At 44.1% G+C, this 22293-nt stretch overlaps 1 protein-coding gene across 3 annotated transcripts in view; it reads right to left on the reverse strand.

Annotated features, from left to right (window-relative positions):
* ENTPD5 (ectonucleoside triphosphate diphosphohydrolase 5 (inactive)) overlaps positions 1-22282 on the reverse strand; it is a 42565-nt gene extending 20283 nt beyond the window's left edge. Inside the window, exons 1-6 of one of the 3 annotated variants that reach the window (XM_054025467.1) lie at positions 22200-22282; positions 11420-11550; positions 10812-11090; positions 10078-10157; positions 2357-2500; positions 1877-1952 (exon numbers count right to left, since the gene is read on the reverse strand). In XM_054025467.1, coding sequence (XP_053881442.1) covers positions 1877-1952; positions 2357-2500; positions 10078-10157; positions 10812-11070 — 559 coding nt within the window. In that variant the 5' untranslated portion in view covers positions 11071-11090; positions 11420-11550; positions 22200-22282. Of the gene's footprint in view, positions 1-1876; positions 1953-2356; positions 2501-10077; positions 10158-10811; positions 11091-11419; positions 11736-14708; positions 14809-22199 lie in introns of those variants that run through there. The other 2 variants (XM_054025466.1, XM_054025468.1) reach the window with 2 other exon arrangements.
* Between the last annotated feature and the right edge of the window lie 11 nt (positions 22283-22293).

Consider the following 22293-nt stretch of genomic DNA (forward strand, 5'->3'; position numbering starts at 1 on the left):
TAGAGCTGCAGGCCAGGGCCCCGGGGCCCCCTTTGCCCAGGGCCCTGCAGCCCCTAAAGCACCTGCATTCCAGGTGCCCCTGCCTGCAGGGGGGCAGCTCTCCCGCTTGCTTGTTCCCTCCCTCCTCCGGACGCCCTTCCCCCCCCTCCCCCCCGGCAGCACTCCTCCTGCCGCACCCCCCAATGGATAGTCTTGTGCACCCCCTGGGGTGCGCACACCCCACTTTGGAGACCACTGCCCTACAGTGCATTCTCAAGGGCTACATCCCATTACCCCTAATAATACACTATGAATTGCACTAATAATTTATGTCCTTCCTTCAAATACTTATAGACTGATCATGCTCATGGTCTCTTACACCAGCATTGCCTCTTTCAATCTTTCCTCATAAATAGGTCCCTTCAATTCCCTTATTTTTTCTGCTCTTCTCAGAATTCCCCAAATTATTACTATATTAGTGGTAATTAGTGCTGGGCAAAATTTTTCAACTTTTTTTTTTGGGGGGGGGGGGGGGGGGGAGCGCAATAAATAAATAAATGCAGATTTGGGTTGACCGAAACATTTCTCAATTTCATGTTGAATTTGCTGCATTGTTTTGGTCAAAATAAAAATTTTTAAAATTCTGAAAAAAAGATCAAAATGTTTCAACATTTTTTAAACAAAACCTTTTGTTTGTTCAATTTTAATTGATTTGGTTTTGAAATTTCCTTCAATTTTATTTGAAAAAGGCTCAAAATGGAAATGAAACGTTTCAATCATTTTGTTTGACCCAAAGTGATTTTTTCCCCTGACTTTTTGATACGTTTACATTTTGAAAAATTTTCATTTTCAGGTTGGCCCAAAACATTTTTTTTTTTAACTTTCTGGAATTGCCAGCAAACCAAAAAAATCAGTTATTCACACAGCTCAAGCAGTAATGAAGTACTCAGTACTCAATGTAATCTTCCAGATGGGTCTCATCAGTGCGACTTAAAGAGAGATTTTTCACCTCCTTATTCTGTGATGTGAGACTTCTGTGTATCTACTCCAATTTTATAATGGCCTTTTTTTGCAGCTATATCATGTCACAAACTCATGTACAATTTGCTATCCACTCTAACCCCATAGTCTATTTCAGCCATTCCTGGGTCTCTGGGTTTTGCTGCAACTCTGTGTTTTGGACTGTTTTTATGCTACTCTATTAGCCGCATTTTTTCAAGATGAATTTTATTATATTATTTGCCAAGGTTTCTAGTATCTCTCAGGTTAAGTAGTGCTGTTTTTATATCCTCATTAGTGGTTTGCAGTGTTTCCAAAATTAGTGTCATCTGCAAATTTCACTAACGAGTCTTTTACCCCATCTTCTAGATCATTCATGAAGATATTTAACAAAATAGGTACTAACACAAGTATCTGCAGTTCCTCCTAGACACTTCCCTACAGCTTGATACTACACGGCTTATCATCGTATAACCTTTCAAAAGTAACCCGTGGTAGATTACTGCATCACTTTTACTCACACCTGCACCAGAGGACAACTGCTCAATTGTTGATTTTAAAAACTCTTTGATGCAGGGACCAACTCTATTTCTGTTCATCCAATGCCAAACAGAAATGTCTCCTCTGGTAGGATTCTCTACATTGTGGATCACATAGTGTCATCTACAGAACTCCGGGACCTTTTTGCTCGCCTGCATTTGTAGCTCAATAGCTGCCCAAGTAGTCAAAATCCTCATGAATACAAAAGGATCCTGTGTTTTCAAGTAGCTTGAGAGTTGGGCTAGAAATGTTTTGTTCTTTCCTTCAATCCTGGAAGTCATTTCTCTTTCCTCTGGCTGCCATAGTGATTTCTCTTTTCCCTTTTGTCTTCACCCACTTCCTCCTTCCCAAGACCCACCTTCAGAAGATCCATCCATGATGCTAACACTGTTATTTGGAACCAGAAAGGGTGACTCCTCAAAGACCTCTCTCACCTGAGGAAAGGAGAGATGGTTAGATTCTCTGGGCCTGGAGCCTTTCTCTCCACTGGGAGTGCTGGACAAAGCTTCCTCTTTCTCCCCAGACCAGTAGGAAGTAAGGCATGAGTGTGTGGTGTTAGGCAAAGACTTCTCTTCCTCGGGGCACTAGGAAGGAAAGAAGGATGTATACTAGGCCCCTCTCCATCCACCCTTTATGCCTCTATCCAGACGGGGGGGGGGGGGAGGGTCCTCAGGCCACAGCAGGAGGGTTTTAAGGACTGAGAGTTCTCATACACTCTTATGGAATTACAGCTGTTTTTCACAGTTGGGACTAAGTTATGACAGAGAGCATGGAGAAGTGAGCTATGAAAGGTACCGTAAGAAGGATCATACTATTGCACAGAGATCTCTCAGGTTACCTCTGAGAGCAGAGCCTGGGCTTTGGGCTCTGGCAGCAGCCTCAGTCCAGCTGTAGCTTTCAGCACCACTGGGGTCTCCTTCCAATGACTACGTGGCACAGCTTCTTTGGCCATTTTCAACAATCCTTTCACAGTTTCTGCACCCTAAAAATAAACAGAAGCTGTTTCTCTCACACTATTCCCTTCAACAGGCAATCAGAAAAAAAAAAAAGTCACTTTAGAGCCCCCTCCTTCACCCTAGAACACTAGGCAAAGTACATATCCCACAACAGAGGGTGACACACACAAAGGGCCAGCAAGGCAAGTAGGTACCACAGTGATAGGGACTTAGGGAAGAGAGAGATCAGGAGGGCACATGCATCCTTAAGCATGGGAAGAAGAGACATGTTTACAGAGCTTTTTTTTATGACAGAAAATGCAGTTTCTTTGCGCATGAAATTCTAGGCTTTATATTTGCGGGAGAAAAAGTCTGATATCTGACAAACCTGGAAGTCATACTATATAAATCAGCTAGTTTCTCTGGTACAATTACCGACTGAAGAGGCAAGGGGGAGGGAGCAAAGAGAGTCTCTGTAGATTTCAATACAGTGACATTATCATGTTCTGGGGTGCAATCCAGACCAGTGAGAGGTTGTGTCGCTGTCTGCCCTGTAACTCTGGGGGAGAGAATTCCAGGGGATGCTGCTGATGCAGGGGCGGGGGGCGGCCCGGGGCACCGCTGCTGCTCCCGGACCACTGCTCCTAGACCAGCTGCCTGGGGCTGCCGGAGTAGCAGCTGATGCGGCTGGCCCCGGTGCTGCCCCAGCTGCTTGGGTGGAGCTAGGGTCAGCCACACCAGCTGTTGCAGAAGTCATGGAGGTCCTGGAAAGCCACAGAATCCGTGACCTCTGTGAAAGATTTGTAGCTTTACTGATGACATCAAGAAGGCTGACGCATTTTATGCCCACTTTGCTTCAACCTTGACTAAAAAAAAAAAAAAAAAAAAAAATAGATTTTGAGCAGATACTTAACACAATTAATATTAACAAGAAGATGGAAGGAAACGAAGCCAAAATAGGGAAAGTACAGATTAAAGAATATTTAGATAAATTAGATGCATTCAAATCAGCAGAGCCTGATGAAATTCACCTCGGGTACTTAAAGAATTAGCAGAATGAATCTTGGAATCACTAGTGATTATCTTTGAGAACTCATGGAGGCTGGGTAAGGTCCCAGAGGATTGGGGAAGGACAAACATAGTACTTATCTTTAAAAGGTGGGGGGGGGGGGGGGAGGGAGAAGATCCAGAGAATTATAGAAGTCAGCCTAACTTTGATAGCTGGAAAGATACTGTAACAAATTACTAAACAATCAATCTGTAAGCACCTAAAGCATAATAGGGTTATAAGTAATTGTCAACAACAAATCAAAGTTCCTACTTTGGCAAGGTTACTGGCCTAGAAGATAGGAGGGAAGCTGCAGATGTGATATATCTTGATTTTAGTAAGGCTTCTGACACATTCCCATGCGACATTCTCATAAACAAACTTGGGAAACAAGATCTAGATGAACTATTATAAGGAGGGAGCACAACTGGTTGAAAGACGATATTCAAACAGTAGTTATCAATGGTTCACTAACAAACTGTAGGAATGTATCTAGTGGGTTCCAGTAGGAGTCTGTCTTTAGTCTAGTACTATTCAATATTTTCATTAATGACTTGGATAATGGACTGGACGGTATGCTTATAAAATCTGTGGATGACACCAAACTAGGACGAGTTGCAAGCACTTTCCAGCACAGGGTAGGAATTCAAAGTGACCTTGACAAATAAGAGATTTCAGACCCATGCAACATGATGAAATTCAATAAAGAAAAGTGCAAGGTACTACACTTAAGAAAGAGAAATCAAGTGTACAACTACAAAATGGAGAATAAATGGCCAGGCAGTAGTACTACTGAAGAGGATCTGGGGGTTATAGTGGATCACAAATTGAGTACGAGTCAACATTGTGATCCAGTTGCAAAAAAAGGCTAGTATTCTGGGGTGCATTAGCAGGAATGTTATATGCAAGACACAGGAGATAATTTTCTCACTCTACTTTGCACTGGTGAGGCCTCTGCTGGAGTTCTGTGTCCAATTCTGGGTGGCGCACTTTTAAGATGTGGACAAATTGGAGAGCCCAGAGGAAATCTATAAAAATTATCGAAGACAGCAAACCTGGTTTATAAAGAAAGGTTAAAAAAAACTGGATATGTTTAGTCTTGAGAAAAGATGACTGAGGGGGGACCTGATAGTCTTTAATATGTTAGGAGCTGCTATAAAGAGGATAGCGATCAATTGTTCTCCGTGTCCACTAAGACAGGACCTGCTTACAGAATTTGGCAAGAACAGGGCTGGTATTGCAGAAAAACACATTCCTAAGAAGTGCTAGTCACAGAGTGCTCATGCAAACACATCCCGATATCAAGTGGTACCAGAACATCTGATATCAAGGATGGTACAAAAACATTCCCCAAGGATAACAGGAACACACTGACCCCTCCTAAAAGATAAGGTCAAGAGAACAGTACGTAATAAAAATGTTTTAATTGAACCAACATGTACCAGGTGATGGGTGATAACTAGCAACGTGAGGAGGCAGTAACTAACTACGTCAAAGGGGCAGTACTAACTTGTTTGTATCGGGATATAAAGATGCATCTTAGAGGGAGTATTTTTGGCCAGCCTAGGGAGCAGTGAAAAGTCCCGCCATTGACTGAGCTGCATCCATTGTCACAAGCATACATGTTTTAGTATCCTTGTAAAGTCTGCCAGGTGCTATTACTGTGCTTCATCAACAATAAACCGGGCCGGGTATCTTTGCTAAAAACCGAGTCTGTAAATTTATTGAGAAGTTTAATTAAGGTCTGTTATCTCCGCAGAGCTGGGACAGCACACTGAATAAACACACACGCACACACATTTGCCCCAAAACAGTTTTTAAGAACAAAGTTGAACAAACACTTGTCAGGGAGGGTCTAGGTTTACTTGGTCCTGCCTCGGCACAGGGGGCTGGACTAGGTGACCTCTCGAGGTCCCTTCCAGCCCTTCATTTTTATAATTCTATGATAAATCCAAAAAGCCATTCACTCTTTTTGGATTTAAAGCTTCCTACTCACATGGTCTCTCTTGAAGATGAGTTCCTGTAACATTGAATTTAGCAGCATAAACTGATAAATTTGCTGTCACCACTGCACCCATTACACTGGCCCCACAGTCTAAGGCCAATGATGCATGGGGGACAGAGAAGCAAGTCTGACATTCCTCTATCACTCCCCTTATTCTGTGCCACAAATTATTGGCAATGTGTAATTTTTGGAAATGCTGGTGGCCTACTTCAGGACTGACTCTGATTCTCCTACTGCCCTACCCTGTTGATAGGTTAATTGCTGCTATCTCACTGAGGCAGTTGTGATTCATTAAATATCACCTGAATCTAAAGAAAGGTGGAAGTAGCCCTCTGGAGGGGAGACAGATTAGGGAAAGGAGCCGTAGGAGCAGTCATGCCTAGGGTTATTTGTTAATGATCCTTTATGATAATAAAGCCAAACATCAGGAGGAGGTGATTTTTTTTTATTCTTTACAGAGAGTGTACAGTCTGTTTGGAATTGGGTGTGGAGTTCACAAGTTTACAACCTCTCCTTGTCATAGTCTCCTCTTCCTCAAAGCTGAATGGAGGGACACAGGTACCCACACATTAATTTGAGAGGGCTGACAACTGATCCATGTGTATTGATCTCTGGGATGAAGTCATTTTCAAATCAACAAAGAAATATACAGATAAATCAAGTACCTGTAATTCTGTCAGCTTAACATTAAGGAGTGAGTTCTTGGCAGGGTACAATAGAACATGGGTCTGGCAGGCAGGATACAGAGATCAAAATTACTTTCCTCTTATAGTTGACACTTGACAACTGTCCTTGAAAAGACTTGGAAAAGTGGGAGGTACCAGAAAATTGGTACTAGATTTGTTTTTTTTCAGTCTTCAAAATAATAATAATTTGTCCATTTTTAGCACCTTCCCCCTTTACAAACAAACAATGAATTAACCCCCATAACAATCCTGTGAGATAGGTAAACATTCTACTGATTTCAAAGACAAGGAAACTTAGGCACAGACAGAGGAGATTACGTTACCAAGGCCATACAACGAATCTGTGGAATAGAACTGTGATCTCTTGACTCCCAAGTCCTGTGCTTTAGCCTCAAGACCACCTGGGAAACTGCTGTCTCACTGTTACTGGAAACTTTAACATATATATTTCTTAACTTCATGTTTAATCTTGAAACTTTAATGTTTCATTAATCTAGGACAGTGGTTCCCAAACCTTTTCAGTGGAGCTCAGCTTTGACCACCTCCCCACACCTTGTGTTCACCTTGTTTTTGCTTTTTTTCCTTGTCCACTTTCACTCTTTCCCTCCCCTGCTGTTTCTGGGTCTGTTCTCTAATCTATGAATTCTTTCCTTCTTTCGTCTGCACTCCCTGTTCTTCATTCACCAGTAGAATGCACTGCTGTTCAATGTGGAGATGAAGTGTTACCAGTGGCTCAGGCCACCTGTATTTTTACAGATGAGTTGGATGACTAACATGGGAGCAGAGAAAAGGGTCAATGGGGCTGCTACCTGTGTATTAGGAACTGCTTCTGCATGGCTGGCTCTCCTAGGGGCTGCAGAAGTAGGGCCTGAACCCAATGGGATCTGACGCTTAGGTCAGGTCGTCTCTGATCTCCTCCTCCTGCCCATGGAGTTTGCATGGCAGTGGTTGCTGTGTGCCCACTTCTGCCAGCCATCACCACCACCTTGCTGCACCCTTGCTACGGAGTGAGTATGCCAAAGGGTTGCAGCACCTCTCAGGCTTTAAAATTAGCCCGAGCAGACCTCTAACTGAGGCACTAAGGAGATGAGCAACTATTTGTTCTTGTCGCAGACCTGGTCAGGCTCCCTGGCTGGTGGCTCACCAGACTGCTGTGGGCGGGATCCAGTCATTGGTTTTAAGCCTCTGGAGCCTAAACAGCACTCAGGCACTTAGGCAGACTCTTGGGGTGCCAACCCTGCATCTAGCACCCTGTCCTGAGAGCGGAGACCCCTGCAGTAGAGATCTGCTCAGGCGTATTTTTAAAGCCTGACCCAAACCCGACTACACCATAGCTGACCTGAACCGAGCCTGAGAGTGTCGAGTTGTTTACAGACTCGACCCAATCATGACACTGCTGCCTTGCCTCTGGGGGCTGACCTGATGAGGGCTTCGCACTCCCCATGCCCTGTGCTCATGATCCATCTCCAGTTGCCTCCTGCCCATGAGGTAAGCACGGTAATGGCTGCATGCTCCACTCATGCCAGCTGCCATCACCTTGCTGCACTGTGTGCACCGTGGAATAAGAGCACCACGACTCTTTAGCACACTGAGTCCATGGCACACCCACAATGAAGGAAGGTGGCAGCAACTGCCAGGAGCAGAATAAGCAGCTGCCGCCAATCCCAAGGGCAGAAGGAAGTGATCAGAGATGACAAAACCTGAGCCTGGGAGGGTCAGGTTGTTTTCAGACCCGACCTGACCCTGACACTTATAGTTGAATCCTGCTGGATTCGGGTTGGGCTGCAAAGCTCAACTATGCAGTCAAACTGCCTAGCCTCTTGAATCAACGCTGACACCTCTAGACATCCCTGTAGCTTAAACACACGGTCTCGCAGATTTCCAACCAAAGGTGTGACACTTCTGGTTTCCCTCTTCCAGGGGCCACATGACAGGTGTAACACATAATGCACACAGACACTGTGTAGAGAATTCTAATACCATTGCTCTGTACTTAACAGATAGGCACAGCCAGATCCCCCAAATGATCACATTTCTCCCCCCCCCCCCAATATCACAAATCTAGTTGCTCACCAGATTGCTGTTAGGGGATATACTGAAACCCCCCTCCTCCATGTGCTTTCCTGGGTCTCAGTAGACCGCAACACTATTTCCTCCCTTGGCCTCTCTAGCACATTTCCTGGGCATCAGCTCTGTCTGTTACCCTTTCACAGAAATGGAGCCCCGCGGCCCACTTGCTGTAGGTCCCTCAGGATCAATGCTGACTCCAAAGATAACTCCGTACTTAAAACACATCCTGTCCCAGAACTCCATCCAAAGGTGTGAGCCTTATGGTTTACCTCTTTCAGAGGCCACATGGTAGCTGTTGCATCTAACAAATCCAGACTTTGCACAGGACTTGAACACAACATTGCTCTTTACTTAAGGCATGAGAAACATACAGAGAGTACAGCATATATAGAGAACAACAAACATCCTGAATGCAACGCCTCTCCCTCTAGCTCGTCATTCCCCTAGCAGTCCTTGGGGAAACATCTGTGTTCAAGTAGACATGGTTTCCCCCACCTCATCAGGCTACTGCAGTAGCTTCTCTCAGCTTGAACTGGTGAAAATGGCTCAAGACCCCAAAGAGATCAGCTCTTGCCCTTTTATAACCTTCCAATCCCTGTCAGGTGACTTGTGGATCTGCCTCCTCAGCTGACTTTATTGCCAGGTCATCTCTCCCCCAACAAACCAGTTCTTCCGGTTGAAAGCCAATACACGGTCTAGGGTTTTAGTATTTCAATAGAGCAATGTCCCAATTTATTGTCAGTCACGCATCACAACACCTTGGAATTTCAGTCCGTCATGTCAGTAATAGGAGAACAGAGAAGGTAAAGAACCCCACATCCAAAACGGAGTTTGCAGTCTGACACAGATACATATAAAAAGCCCCCCCAATATCAAACAGAATTCATAAGTCGTACATACAGATTCCCCAATTGTCACAGTACCTGAAGCAATTACTTAGCTAAAAGTGTAATAGAACATTGTACTGTGCATTTCTGAAAATGAATTTTATATCGCTTAGAACAAGGATAGGCAACCTTTGGCAGGCTGTGTGCTAAAGGCTGCCGATCCCTGGCTTAGAGATTCAGTATTGATTCTCCCCCACCAAAACTTATAAAAACTATTTCTCATTGAAATCTCGCTGCATACAAAGGTTTACATTTATAGTTCTTTTGTCTGAGAGTTTTCCATGCACAAAATAGCAACTTTTTTACAGCTGGAAAGAGTTTTTTTTTTTTTTTTTTCTTTCTTGGTCCACTATATAACTCAAGCAGGATTTGTTTCCCCTCAAAATTTCCAAGGAAAAAAAATTCACCTTTGTACTGAGACGTATCAGCCCAAAAGGAAAAATTGAGAAAGTTACTAGTAAATGAAAATGGAGCATTTACTTAACTGTCATGTTTGGTGTAGTTACAGAGAAAAGAGTGAATATGGATACTGGTAGTACAAAAATCATGTTTTTAAATTACTATGGAATAGGAACTCTGCTAAGAAAGCATACAAGTTCCACCTCTAATAATAGTAGTTATTCTTTGCTCTAAATCAGAGGATCTGAAAGAACTTTAGAAATAGTTAAACAAACCTCACATTTTCCATGTGAAGTAGGCAAGTGTAATTATTGCCGTTTGAGGGGGTGAAAACTAAGGCACAGTGGTGAAGTGACTGTGGTCAAAGAGCCATTCAGTGACAGATGTGTGAACAGGTCCCTTAAATCTGGACTCCCAGTTCCCTGTGCTAACCATTAGATATAGTCAATCATGTTAAGTAAATTACAGGTGGCATTAAGATGAGAAGACCTATTCACAGGCAACATGGGAGATTCCAGAAAAGTCTTACCTTTTCAGGCTGATCAACATAAGCAGAAAGACCTGGCTTCACTGACTCAAAGATCTCCCCATCCAGCTCTGGAGGCTGCTCTGCACAAATGAAACAAAGCAGAGCATGAGAAAGCCTATACCACCTGCTCTGCTGCTCTTTAGCTTCAAATTTAGGACCAGATTATTTCATATGACATCACCCATGGTGACCATCCCCTATATCTCCCTGCAGATAACCACCACCCCTTTCCAATACAAACACTGATCCTCCTTTGCCAGGGAAAGATTTAACAAAATGTGCCCCTTGGGCTCCAAATTCATTAACCACCTGTTAAAAACACATCAAGTTACAATACAAGGAAACATATCAAGTTTCCTAAGGACAATGCATGAAAATGCCATCCAAGCCTCAGTGAGACTTATTCCCCTTACACAATTGCCCAGATTAAAGCGTTTGGAAACTGAGAATTTTCTTCTATGCCCAGAAGTTCACCAGCCTTTGTTAGATTAACAGGGAAGAGAGTTGCACAGTGAAGCCCCACCACATACTGAGAACAACCACCACCCAGAGTTTGGATCTAGGGGCTGATAGTAGAACTGCCCCAGCTGTCCCAAACTCCGGGATGGTGCATGAGGAGAAAAGCATCTCTAAGGCAGCCAGGGCCTAAGCCAATATGATCAGGGTGTGGAATCCTGCAGGTTGGATCTCTGAGAAATGCCCTTATTTGTTGGAATTCTGCCATTCAGCCTTACCTGGGTTTTTCTGCACAAAGGTGTAAATGTGAATTCGGGTCCCGGTACTTCCTGCATCAAACATGATGCCATAAAAGGTGTTGGTATGGGCATTTGCAAGGCACACGCTAGATGGAAAGAGACCCTGAAACCACATCTCCGGGCTGGGATGGGAAACAATGCAGTAGATAGAGGAAAGGGTCAGCATTAGAAAGATGGCGAGCCAGGTAGCTGCCATCCTGCAAGGAAACCCTGGGGCAGCTGGAGTATGGATCAGCATTCACAGAGTTGCAGGAGCTCCTGGAGAGTGAAACAAGAACAGAGGTTGGTTACCAACAGCTTTCTCCTTCATACCTCTGTTTTAAGGAATCTGCCCAGCACAGAAGCTACCCACCCTTAAAAAAGGAAGGTGTCCATCCTGACTGCCTCCACCCAAAGGACAGGTGCTCCCGGCTATCCCTATACTAGAGACAGGGGCTCTCCCTGTAAGTGCTGCAACTGCACTTGACTAATTTGCTCTTTCAGAATAAAGGCTCCTCTCTGTTGCTGCAGACATCTGCATGGAGCATTTAAAAACCGAGTCCCAGGATACCTAATCTTGACTTTGTACACAGAACCGTCTCTCTCACCTGGGCTCCGGATCAGATTTACACTCCTGGGACTTTCCTGACAGCTCAAGCCTCAGCTGAATTCACACCGTATGTAAGTGGAGCTCAGGGCTGGATCTCTCCGTCCTGACATCCACATATGGGATGCTGGCCTGGCACAGAACAAAAATGTCATTCAGTACCACAAACAAAGAGAATTTCATCTCAGGATGATGGCAGCTGCTTGGAGAGATCAGTGTATGGGGAGGGTAAAGAGCATAGACTGCAAGCGGCACAGTGGTCACCAAGAGGGATCTGTGCTGTAGAAAGGGAGACTAAATGGTGACGCGCACCTGGCCCCAGTTTCTCAGCCCCCTCTCAGTGTTCAAACATCTCTGATGGCTTTTTGCCTACAAGTCAGTTGTTTATTCTCCCCTCTTGGTACAAAGTTCTCTGCTTAAAACCAGCCAAACGAGGACAAACTATTTTTACACTTTGACCAGGTATCTCCCTCTGTTTCGCAGAACGAAAACTGCTCACATGGCCTATAATATGCCAACATTATTTACTGTCTCCCAAGTGCATGACCTAGCATTAGGTATCAAGATTCAGCAGCTTTCCCCTCCTATTATCCTCCATTCTGTGATTAAAGCCTCCCTGCACGCTTGTCTTGCGAGGAGATGCTAACAAAGGAAACACAGGTACAGAAACTGCACAGTCACTAATCAAGTGCTTAATTGAAGCAAACAGAGAAGAATATAGTTGTCTTTATTATTTGTATTGAGCAACACCAAGAGAACCCTGTCAGGGTCGCACTGCAAACAGATATAACAAAAGTACCCTAGCACAGCATTTCTCAAATGTGGCCACTGTGGCCGTATGTGACCACCAGGGGCTTTTCTTGCGGCCACAGCCTCCCGGGCTGTGATGGGGGCAGAGAGCAGTGGCCCCTCTTGCAGGGCCACCGGTGGGTGTTGGGCCCTGTCCCCCTCCGGGGAGACAAATGCTAGAAGTGCAGGTAGTTGGTGAATTCCCCACTTTCCGGGGGCAGAGGGTGGGGCAGGCTTCGGCAGGAGGGTTTCATCTACATGGTAGCAGGCTCTGGTCCCAGGCTCTGGTCCCAGGCTCATCATTCATGCCATCGTCCCTGGGTTCCACGGCCACCCTGCCCACCTCCCCATCTAGGGCTTAATTTCTCCCAGGGCTTGCCGGAGCTGAGTAGGTCTGCTGTGAAAAGTGATCTTTGTATGTTTGTTAATCTCACTTTTCACAGCAGCAGACTTACTATCTAGCAAGTTTTTTTTTTTTTTTTAAAAGCAACCAAAAAAGCAAAAGAAACATAAACAAAAAAAGACAAGAACATGCAAAGCACCTTATTTGTGTTCTATTCTGTTTAGGTCCAGTAAAGAATAGAGACCACTGTACATTATTTTTATTATGGAGTCTGAAAAAGCCCTACATAAATAAATTACAATGATTTGGACATGTATATGTGCATATTTGTTTTTTCTAAAGTTAATTAATTATTTTAGGAAAAATTGTCAGCATGGCAACCAGCAAGAGTTGGTGGCTGCACTCGGAGGCCACCAAAAAATGTGTTGTGAGAACCCCTGCCTAGCATATAATTCACATCAACACAACTCATCCACCTCAAGATCCTCCCTCACACCCTCCTCCTGGACCTGCTTGTCCACCCCACCCCTCACTTGTGTGCATGTCCATCTACTGTGCTTGAGAGTCTTGCCTGCTCCGCGTCACTGCACTGGTCCCCCTGTGGATCCTTGCCTGTTTCTGGCTCCAGTGTCTGTTTCTCCGGTAAGGATCTTTACCTGACTCTTGCCTCTGTCAAGAGAGAATATGAGGAGCTGCTCTGTGCCCAGGGCGTAATATGATATAAAGTCACATTAGGAAATCCTGCTCTTTGATTGGTCGGTAGATGTGGTGCTATCCTAGCACAATACAGCTCAGGACTATTTTATTTATTGAAAGGAATTACAAATAAAACCATGCACCTGCCTCAGGTCATAGCTCTAATGCAGCCACATTGTGGAGGCTCTGGATTACATCACAGACAAATGTGATACCTATATCCTTGTATAATCCCTAGAAATAATCCACTAATTTCCTTCATTAACACTATTTGGCTATTGTCATTTTTTTCTGGTAGCTGAGCCTTTCCCTTCCCTTCCACCTGCTCCTTTCTAAACCTCTTCCTTGAGCATCTCCCCACTCATCTACTCTCTCCTTACCTTCCCAATTTTCCACACCTCTCCATGCTCTCCTCCCCAACCCCCCAAATTAAATTGGTCAGCTCTTCTTCCCTCACTCCTCACTGAAGTGCTGCCAGGCCAGAGCAACTTTGAGCCTCTCTGCTAAGTGGTGTGGAATGCTCACAGCCCAGTGGCACTTCAGTAGAGGGGAATTGGACAGTCTTAAAAAGGATAAGGAGAGAGTAAGAGGAGAGAGGTGGTGGAAGAGTTGGGGAAAGCAAGACAGAAAGTGGGAATGGAGAAGGGTGGTAGCAGATGGGGAAGGGTTAAGGGGAGGTTGTAGGAGCAAGAGAGTTAAAGGAAGGAGCAGAGGGAGAAGTCTGGGGCAGAGTTGTAAATCACCTCTCCTGGAGAAACCTAGGGCGAGATTAGGTACTAAGAATCAGGAATGTATTTTCCGTTTTTTTAAAATTCAAATCACTTTTAAACTTGCATGGACTTCTATTGGTGTAACCTCTCCCCCAGCTCATTCTATGAATAGTTTATTCAAATATTCCATAGGAATATGGATATAGGGCCATTTGATAATCTTGCAGACTTTTCAGGGTGTGTGTGTCTGCTTCTATGCTAATGACTAGCCCAAAGGATGGCTATTTCCCAACACAAGGCATATCTAACTTTGTCCCATTGCTTCATTAGAATTTTGGCTTGTGGTCGGGGCTCTCCAGATGTTTAGGTCAGCTCATGGTCTAAGCAAATGGTCTCCTCTAGGTTGACAAAAGCATTAATCTTGGGATTAATTATTATTATTTGTATTGCAACTTGGTTGGGCCCCATTGCACTTTGCATTGTACAGCCAGAGTAAAAGATAATCTCAGCTCCAAAGAGTTTACAATCTTCGTTTAAGACAAGGTGCAACAAGTGGGGTGAAACAAATTAGAGGGGAGAGAAAGCAGACAGGATAAACAGTAATACTAACATGTTTTGCACAGACTGAATGTTCAATTTTAGTAGGTATAATAAGCAGATCAGCAGAAGGAATCTCAGCTTGCTACCTGCCTACCCCAGATGGCAGTAATAATTATTTGTAGTATGAAATGCAAAGTATGTTAGCCACACACCTGAGGCTGCGAGTCCTGAGGCAAGATTTAGGCAACTGCTCCTTCCTGATAGGTAGCTTTACAACAGCTGGGAAGCTGCGACAGCTAAGACTGAGCCTGCACTCACCTCTTCTTCACCTTCGCTTTCAGCTAACATGACTGGACTATTTATCACGCAAGCTATTCGACCAGGGAGGCACATGAAATTTCATGCTAGCTGTTCTTTATGAGTTTGGGTTTATCATTGATCTAGTGCTGACAAGCATGCATAGGTCTTTAGTTAAGCCAGATAAGTACAAGGTTCCAGACAGCTTAAATATTCAACTAAGATCAATAAATTAGTAAAACATTTAACAAATTGACAGAAAGTTCATTTCAACAGCATTAGCTCTGCCAAAATTGAGCCTGTCATTATATAAGCTGGAAACAACCACAACCAGCCACAAACCCCTGCAGTAAGATCAGCACAGGGCAGATTTATATATTAAAATGAAAGAAAATTTAAAGTACAACCAAGCATTGAGGCAAAATGAGTTCAGCTGTATACTTAGATGCTGAAGAGCCAGAACAGTGGAGGGAGGAACAAGGTTGCCCCAGAGTCAAGATGGAACAGGAAGTCCCAGGGCAACAGAGCTTGCAAAGCAGAACCTTATTTCAGCTCGGTCATATTGGAAACCTCAGCAGTATCTGTTGGGGGTGAGGTGAGAGATGGGATTGTCTGTGGGGTTGTAGGGGAACTTGGACCCTCCCTGCTTGAGCAGGTTCAAACCCAGGGCCCTGTGACTGGCATGTCGGATACGCAGCCTAGGAAATGACACTACCAAGCCTACTCCGTAGGTCACTTCCTACCGCAGCCTCTGCCCCTCCAAAGCCACCACAAGGTGTACTTATGGACTCCCAAGGGGTGTTCTGCCTCACAGCAATGGAGAGGCTCTTCTCCTTCAATTGCGGCCTGTCGTTCCTGGTCTCCATTGGAGCCTCTGGTGACTCGGCAACGGGGGTTGCTTCTGACAACTTGGAGCTCCTGAGGCTTCTCCGCAGGGGCCAACAGCATAGGACTGCTCTCTTCCTCCTTCTGCCTAGACTGAGCTGGCTGCTCCTTTTTGATCTTTGCCTCCATTGTGAGCCTACCCAGCAGGTGTGGCTGGGTGGGGCCCTCTGGGCCCAGAACTGGTCTTTAACTCTTGATTCCCCAATGTGGGGCTTATACAGCCCATCACAGTATCCCAGGGCAAGGAAGTCTCATTCATATCTCCATGTATACCCTGCAGAGGAGCACGTGGGATCCCAGACTGTTGTGATGAGAGCTCTGACAGTCTAAGGACATTGGGGAGAGGCCCTCCATCCAAAGTCCAAATTTGATGGGGGGGGGGGGGGGAAGGGAAGGAAGGAAGAGAAGTGCTACAGAAACATCCCAGATACACCGGAACCACCCCCCCCCCCCCCAAAAAAAAAAATAAATTAGGAAACAAAAGGCAGAAACTAAGTGATTCACTTTGTACGCTTATTTCTCCAACGTGAGAAGCCATCAGTGGTACTGGAACTAGAGGTGTTGGGGGTGCTGCTGCACCCATTGGCTTGAAGTAGTACAGTAGAACCTCAGAGTTACAAACTGACCGGTCAATCACCCCCCCCCCCATTTGGAACTGGAAATACGAAATCAGGCAGCAGCGGAGACAAAAAAAATAAAATAAAAAAATAAAGTGAGCAAATACAGTATAGTACAGTGTTAAATGTAAACTACTTAAAAAAAAGGGAAAGTTTAAAAAGAGATTTGACAAGGTGCTTGTTTCATTTTAATTATGATTAAAAGCAGCATTTTTCTTCTGTATTAAGTCAATGTTCTTTCAAAAGTTTACAAAAGAACTATAACGTTTTGTTCAGTTATGAACATTTCAGAGTTATGAACAACCTCCATTCCAGAGGTGTTTGTAACTCTGAGATTCTACTGCAATAACAAACACCAAATACATAGTTTCCATCCACAGCACCCACACTATAAAAATTGTTTCAGCACTCCTGGAAGCCCCACATTGTCCAAAATGAAATGCCTGCAGTTCTGTAAGCAAAATCAAGTTCCCAGAGTCCTAACTTTTATTCCTAGAACTTTCATGTATATGAGTTTAGATAGAAATACACTTTTACCCGTGTATTTACTTTTTCAGCACATAACTCATGATGAAATTTTAACCAGAATCATGAGAATGTAGGAAAGGAGTGCTCTCTTGATGCTGAGCTGGTCACACAGAAGTGCAGGACTTTTTAAAATTATTGATTCTGAATTCAACAGTTCCTCCTTCTGTGATTTTACTGCCAGAATTTTGCATCCATTAGCCTTTAAGCGTTACTAGCGCTGAAATAATTTTGGACTTTAAATGTTGTGGGTGAAAATGACATGCAACTGCAGTGCTACACCAGCAGCCAATATATTCCAAACTGCGAGACAAGTCATCTGAATAAAGTGATAACTTTCTTTGCAAATTGTAAATTGTAGATTTAGGGTACAATTCTGGATCTTCAATTTTAAATGGTAGAAGAAAAGGAACAAACTCACAATTATGTTCTAGCAGCCACTTTCAGCCTCTTCTTCCTGTACCAGGGCTCAATTTATTTTTTTTATAAATTGTGTCCTATTGGGATTTCAATTTTGTTAATTAGATCAAGATAGATTTCCACTGAGATTGCAACAGCAGTCTCATCTGCCTATAATCTGTCGATTTCTGTCCCAATAGAACCTTAATTTGTTTTTATAAATGTAATGCCTCCTTACAGAGTCCCCTGTTGTGTAAAATGCATGCTTTGTTTTGCTCAGTCTTCCTTGTACTGAGTGCAAATATCAGCATATCTATGGTAATTGGATGCAAATATAGACACAATCTTCCTAAATGTTCCACGAGTGCCGCTGGGAAGCTGCAACATCAATCCTCTTTTTTCAATCAACCAACCATTATGGTGACATTATGGCTACAGACTTTTTGGACTTCCATAATGTGCCTTAGTGCTTGGCATTATTTCTTTCTCACCAATTGCTAAACAGGGTGTTGAACAACCATGTGTCAAAAATTTAGGATGAAAGGATGAGGTCTTAGTACAATCATTTCATTTTTACTGTCAGAACAAATGACAAAAATGTCGTTGACTTATTTTTCTCAGTATTCTATTGGATGGCATCTTCAGCAACTTGAATACAATATTCTGTGGTTTTTGTTTCCGATGTGGAATCAATAGCATTAAGCAGGAACATTTTTCCCTGTATGGTTGTTTGTTACTTATTAAATCATTTACATGTCTGATCAATCACCTTCCATAATATCTGTTTATTCTTTTAGCCCTTCCTTTAAATTTCCTCTCCCCCTGCACTTGTAACATCTAATAGCAGACCTGTCTGTTCCAGAATATTCAATGAGAAGTGCTTCAATCACTTCTTTAAATTGTTCATATTATGCTACACTCTTTAAATTGTTCATTTTCTGCTACATTAAAAGTGATGGTAACACACAAGAAGGCTTGAAACTTTGAGACTCAGTTGTTTTTACGGCACAATCACCAACTGCTGTTTGCCATTTTTAGGATGTTAAAAAAAACCCGACTGCCTCTCAAAGAAGTTGATATTAAAGTGCTGCTGGAATGCGTAGAACAAGGACAAATTGCTACTATAATACGATTAATAAATTGCAGCTACATTTCAATGATGATAGCACCAAAAGTGTCTCAATTGCAGGCTCAGCAACCTCAATATTCTACTCTCCTGCTGACTCCTATAGACAAAATTTCATTCAATGATATATTTAGTCTTGAAGAAACCGATTTTCTCACATGAGCAAGAATTCTTTGTATATTGTCATTTACAACTTTTTAATAACATTTACTTTTTACTTTATAAGAATTTAATCATTTCAGTAAAAATCAATAACTTGCTTTCTACCACTTCAACTTTAGGTATGTTGAGTAAGAAATTCATATACTGATATTTGGTAATGAATAGACACTTGTCACCTGTATGCAATATTGACCAGAAGCTTCCACATTTACTATAGTCAGAATGACAAACATCTAGTGAATTCAACACTAACCTAAAGACTAAAAAAAAAAAAAAAAAAAAAAAACCCAACAGATGAACTAGCCAGCTCTACTTTTGTTTGACAGAATCTAGAAAGTTCTAGATTCTGGCAAACTAAGCCTCCTCAGACAGTTTAGAGCTCCACTTACTCCCATTTTTAATACCCAATAGCAGTTTTTTCCACCCACACTCTTCTATCTTTATTATTTGTATTACCATAGTGTCTAGGAGCCCTAATCTTGGATCAGGACCCCATTGTGCTAGGCACTATACAAACACAGCACAAAGACCATTGTCAAGGGTTTTATAGGCATGATGGCAAAGGAGGTTTTACGGACAGATTTGAAGTAGAACAATTAAATGTATTTGCAGAGGTTTATGGGGAGTTTCTCCCAAGCATGGGGCAACATGGAAGAAAGCATGAAGATGCTTGTTTGAATATTTAACAAGTGGGTGATGGAGGCTGGCATCATGGGAGTTGACCTTTTGATACAGAATAAGAAATGACAGGTAGGATGGGGATAGGCCATGAAAGGCCTTGAAATTAAGACAAGTAGCTTTTGCTTAATGTGATAGAGAAGGAGGGAACAGTGGAGGGATGCAAAGAGAGGGGTAGCATTGTCAAAGTGATGCGCTAGAAGAACCATCTTTGCAGCAACATTCTGAATGGATACGAATGGAGTAAGAATGAATTTGTCAAGGCCAGAGAAAAGGGTGGTGCATAAGGCCCCACTTAACTTGCGATATTGCAGAAACTGCTGATTCTGCAATATTAGGCTTCCACCGCAATTTTGACAGCGGGAGCCCCGCTGTGCATGGCGCTGACAGTGGGAGCCCCAGGTCTCGGATCTCAACCCCAGCCAGCGGGAGCCCCCGCTCTCAGCCCCATGCCCTGTCTCTCAGCCCCAAGCAGCCGACAGCGGGAGCCCCCCTCTCATCTCCGGCTCTCAGCCCCTGACGGCCGATAGTGGGAGCCCCCGCTCTCAGCCCTGGGCGGCCAACAGCAGGGGCCCCCATTCTGAGCCCCTGGCTGACAGCAGAAAATCATGGAAAAGTAATAATGAACTTTATTACTGCAAATAATAAGGTCCATTATTTTAGCCATGTTGAGCTTGAGCTAACAGACATCCACGAGAAGAAATCAGAGAGACAGGCTAATATTTTAGTTTGAACAGAGGGAAACAGATCTGGAGTAGAGAGGCAGATCTGTGAGCCACCTGCATAGAGATGGTAGTTGAATCTGTGTTTGCAGATGAGATTATCCAGAGATAAGGTGCAGAGGAAGAAGAGAAGGGACCAAGGACCCTGTGGAATTGTCACAGAAAGGTGAAGGGTGGATGAGGAGGATGCTCTGAAGGAAACACTGAAGGAGTGATTAAAGAGGCGGGAGAACCAGGAGAGGACAGAGTCCCAGAAACCAAGGGAGGACAAGATTTAAAGAAGAGCTGCATGGTCAACTGTATCAAAGGTGGCTGACAAATCGACGAGATGGAGTACTGGTTCTGAGATTTGAATAAGAAGAGGTTATTAGAGATTTTGGTGAGAACAGTTTCAGTTGAATGATAGAGGAAGCCAGAATGGAGAGGATCTAAGACAGAACTAGAGAAGAGGAACTCCAGCAGCAACCGTAAACAGGGCATCAAATGAGCTCAGAGATAAAAGAGAGATTGAGCAGTAGTTGAATAGGCAAGTGTGATCATGGATAGGTTTTTTTTAAAAAGATGGAAGACACTAAAGCATGTTAACTTCTGCATCTGTGACCAGGGAGAAGGAAGAAAGTGTTCAGGGGTGGAGGGGGGGTAAGGGAAGGCAAGCAAAAGGGTGGGGGAAAGTCACATCATACTTTGTCAATTTTTTCCTGAAATAAATCAGCAAGATCCTGTACAGACAGAAGTGGAGGGCTTGCGGAGAGAGTCAAAGGGCTAAAAGGCAGCTCAGATTTCACATATGAAATTCAATTAAGTTGGAGAAGTAGAGTTGTTAACTGGGAAGATGGCAGAATTGAAAGAAGACAGAAGGAATTTCTAATGGAGGAAGTCAGTCTGGTCATGGGATTTCTACCAGAGATGCTTTGCAGCGTGAGAGCTGGATCAGAGGAAACAGACTTAGGGGATGAGCCAGGACTGGGGGTTGGCAGGGCAGACTTGCAATGGGACAGAGGCGTGGAGAGTAGATGATAGCAACATGAAGAGGGAGAGGAGAGTCAGATGCAGTGTTAATCAAAGGAAGAGAAAGAGTGAGAAGAGGGAAGATATAGGGGAAATAGCAATCAGAAAGAAGCCCAACATATTCTGATCCTGGGAAATCAGTGTAAGAAAAGGAGAGGCCTCGGTAAGATGGGGCAGCTGCAGAAGCAGTGTCAAAGGGATCCAGGTCTCTGTGAGAGCCAGGAGCTGGACAGTGCAAGATATGAAGAGGTTATGGATGTTAAGGTCATTTTAGAAGTGGAGTGGGCATTCCACCCATTCCTCTTTCCCTAGGCTATTCTATAACTCACGGTTTCCTGATATGCCTAAGAAGAACACTGACAGTCTCATAATTTTTCTTTTAACTTTTTTAAATAGTTAGCTTTCATTCACAGATTGAAGTTAGAGCAAAACATTTCCAGTGTCAAAAAGCTTTCAGACATGTGTTATGTTCCTGTAAATATTTCAGAGTAATAAAGAAATTGGAGGGAAAAAAATATTTTTTTTCCACAACCTTGGATGATTCCAGAGGCAAATATGGGCATAGAGAGTATGGGGATTGGTGGGGAAGAGCAAGGAGCAGCAGGGGGATAGATAGCTGTGTGGAGGGCTGAGATGGATGAAGATATGAAGATGGATTTTTGGGGGGTGGGGAGAGAACATAGTGATCTGTGTAAGCAACGAGGAAATTATGGTGATGGGTGGGGGAGCAGCAGCAGATCTTTGTGGGCAGGGCAAGAATCTGGGCAAATGAGGGGATCTATGTGTTGGGAGCAAGAGTAAGTATATGGGGAGCACAAGGTTTCCATAGTGGGGCAGAGACAAAGGACGAGTATGGGGAGCAGAAGTTTTAAATGAAGGAAGCAGATGGGTCTCCATCGGGTAAACAGGGGGGTATGAGAGGAGGGGTATGGGGAGAAACAAAGTGAGCTGTGGAGGTCAAGGATGGAGCGGGTAGGGAGGGAGCAGGAGAAGATCTGATAAAAGGAGGCAATGGGTATAGGGGGAGCAGAGGGTCTCTGGATGGCGCAGGGTGTGGGTACAGTGGAAGGTGTAGGTACAGAGAGAAGTGAGAACTGGCTGGGTCTATGGGGAGCGAGGATCTCGGGAAGGGGGGCGGGAGCCGGGCGGGGTCTCTGCGCGGGGCAAGGGGAGCCGGGGTCTCTGTGTGGGACCCAGGCAGGCTCGGGGTCCGCGCAGGGGGCTCCAGGCCATGGGAGGGGAGCGGTGTCACTCTCCCCGCGCGCTCCCGGGGTCTGCACTCACCGCCTCGCCGGTGCGCTCAGGACCCCACATCTCGCCGGTGCCGCGTGTCACGTCAGCGCACTTGACATCACGGTCGCATACTTATCTCGTCACT

Source organism: Malaclemys terrapin, chromosome 4, assembly GCF_027887155.1.
Source record: "Malaclemys terrapin pileata isolate rMalTer1 chromosome 4, rMalTer1.hap1, whole genome shotgun sequence".
Lineage (NCBI taxonomy): Eukaryota > Metazoa > Chordata > Testudines > Emydidae > Malaclemys > Malaclemys terrapin.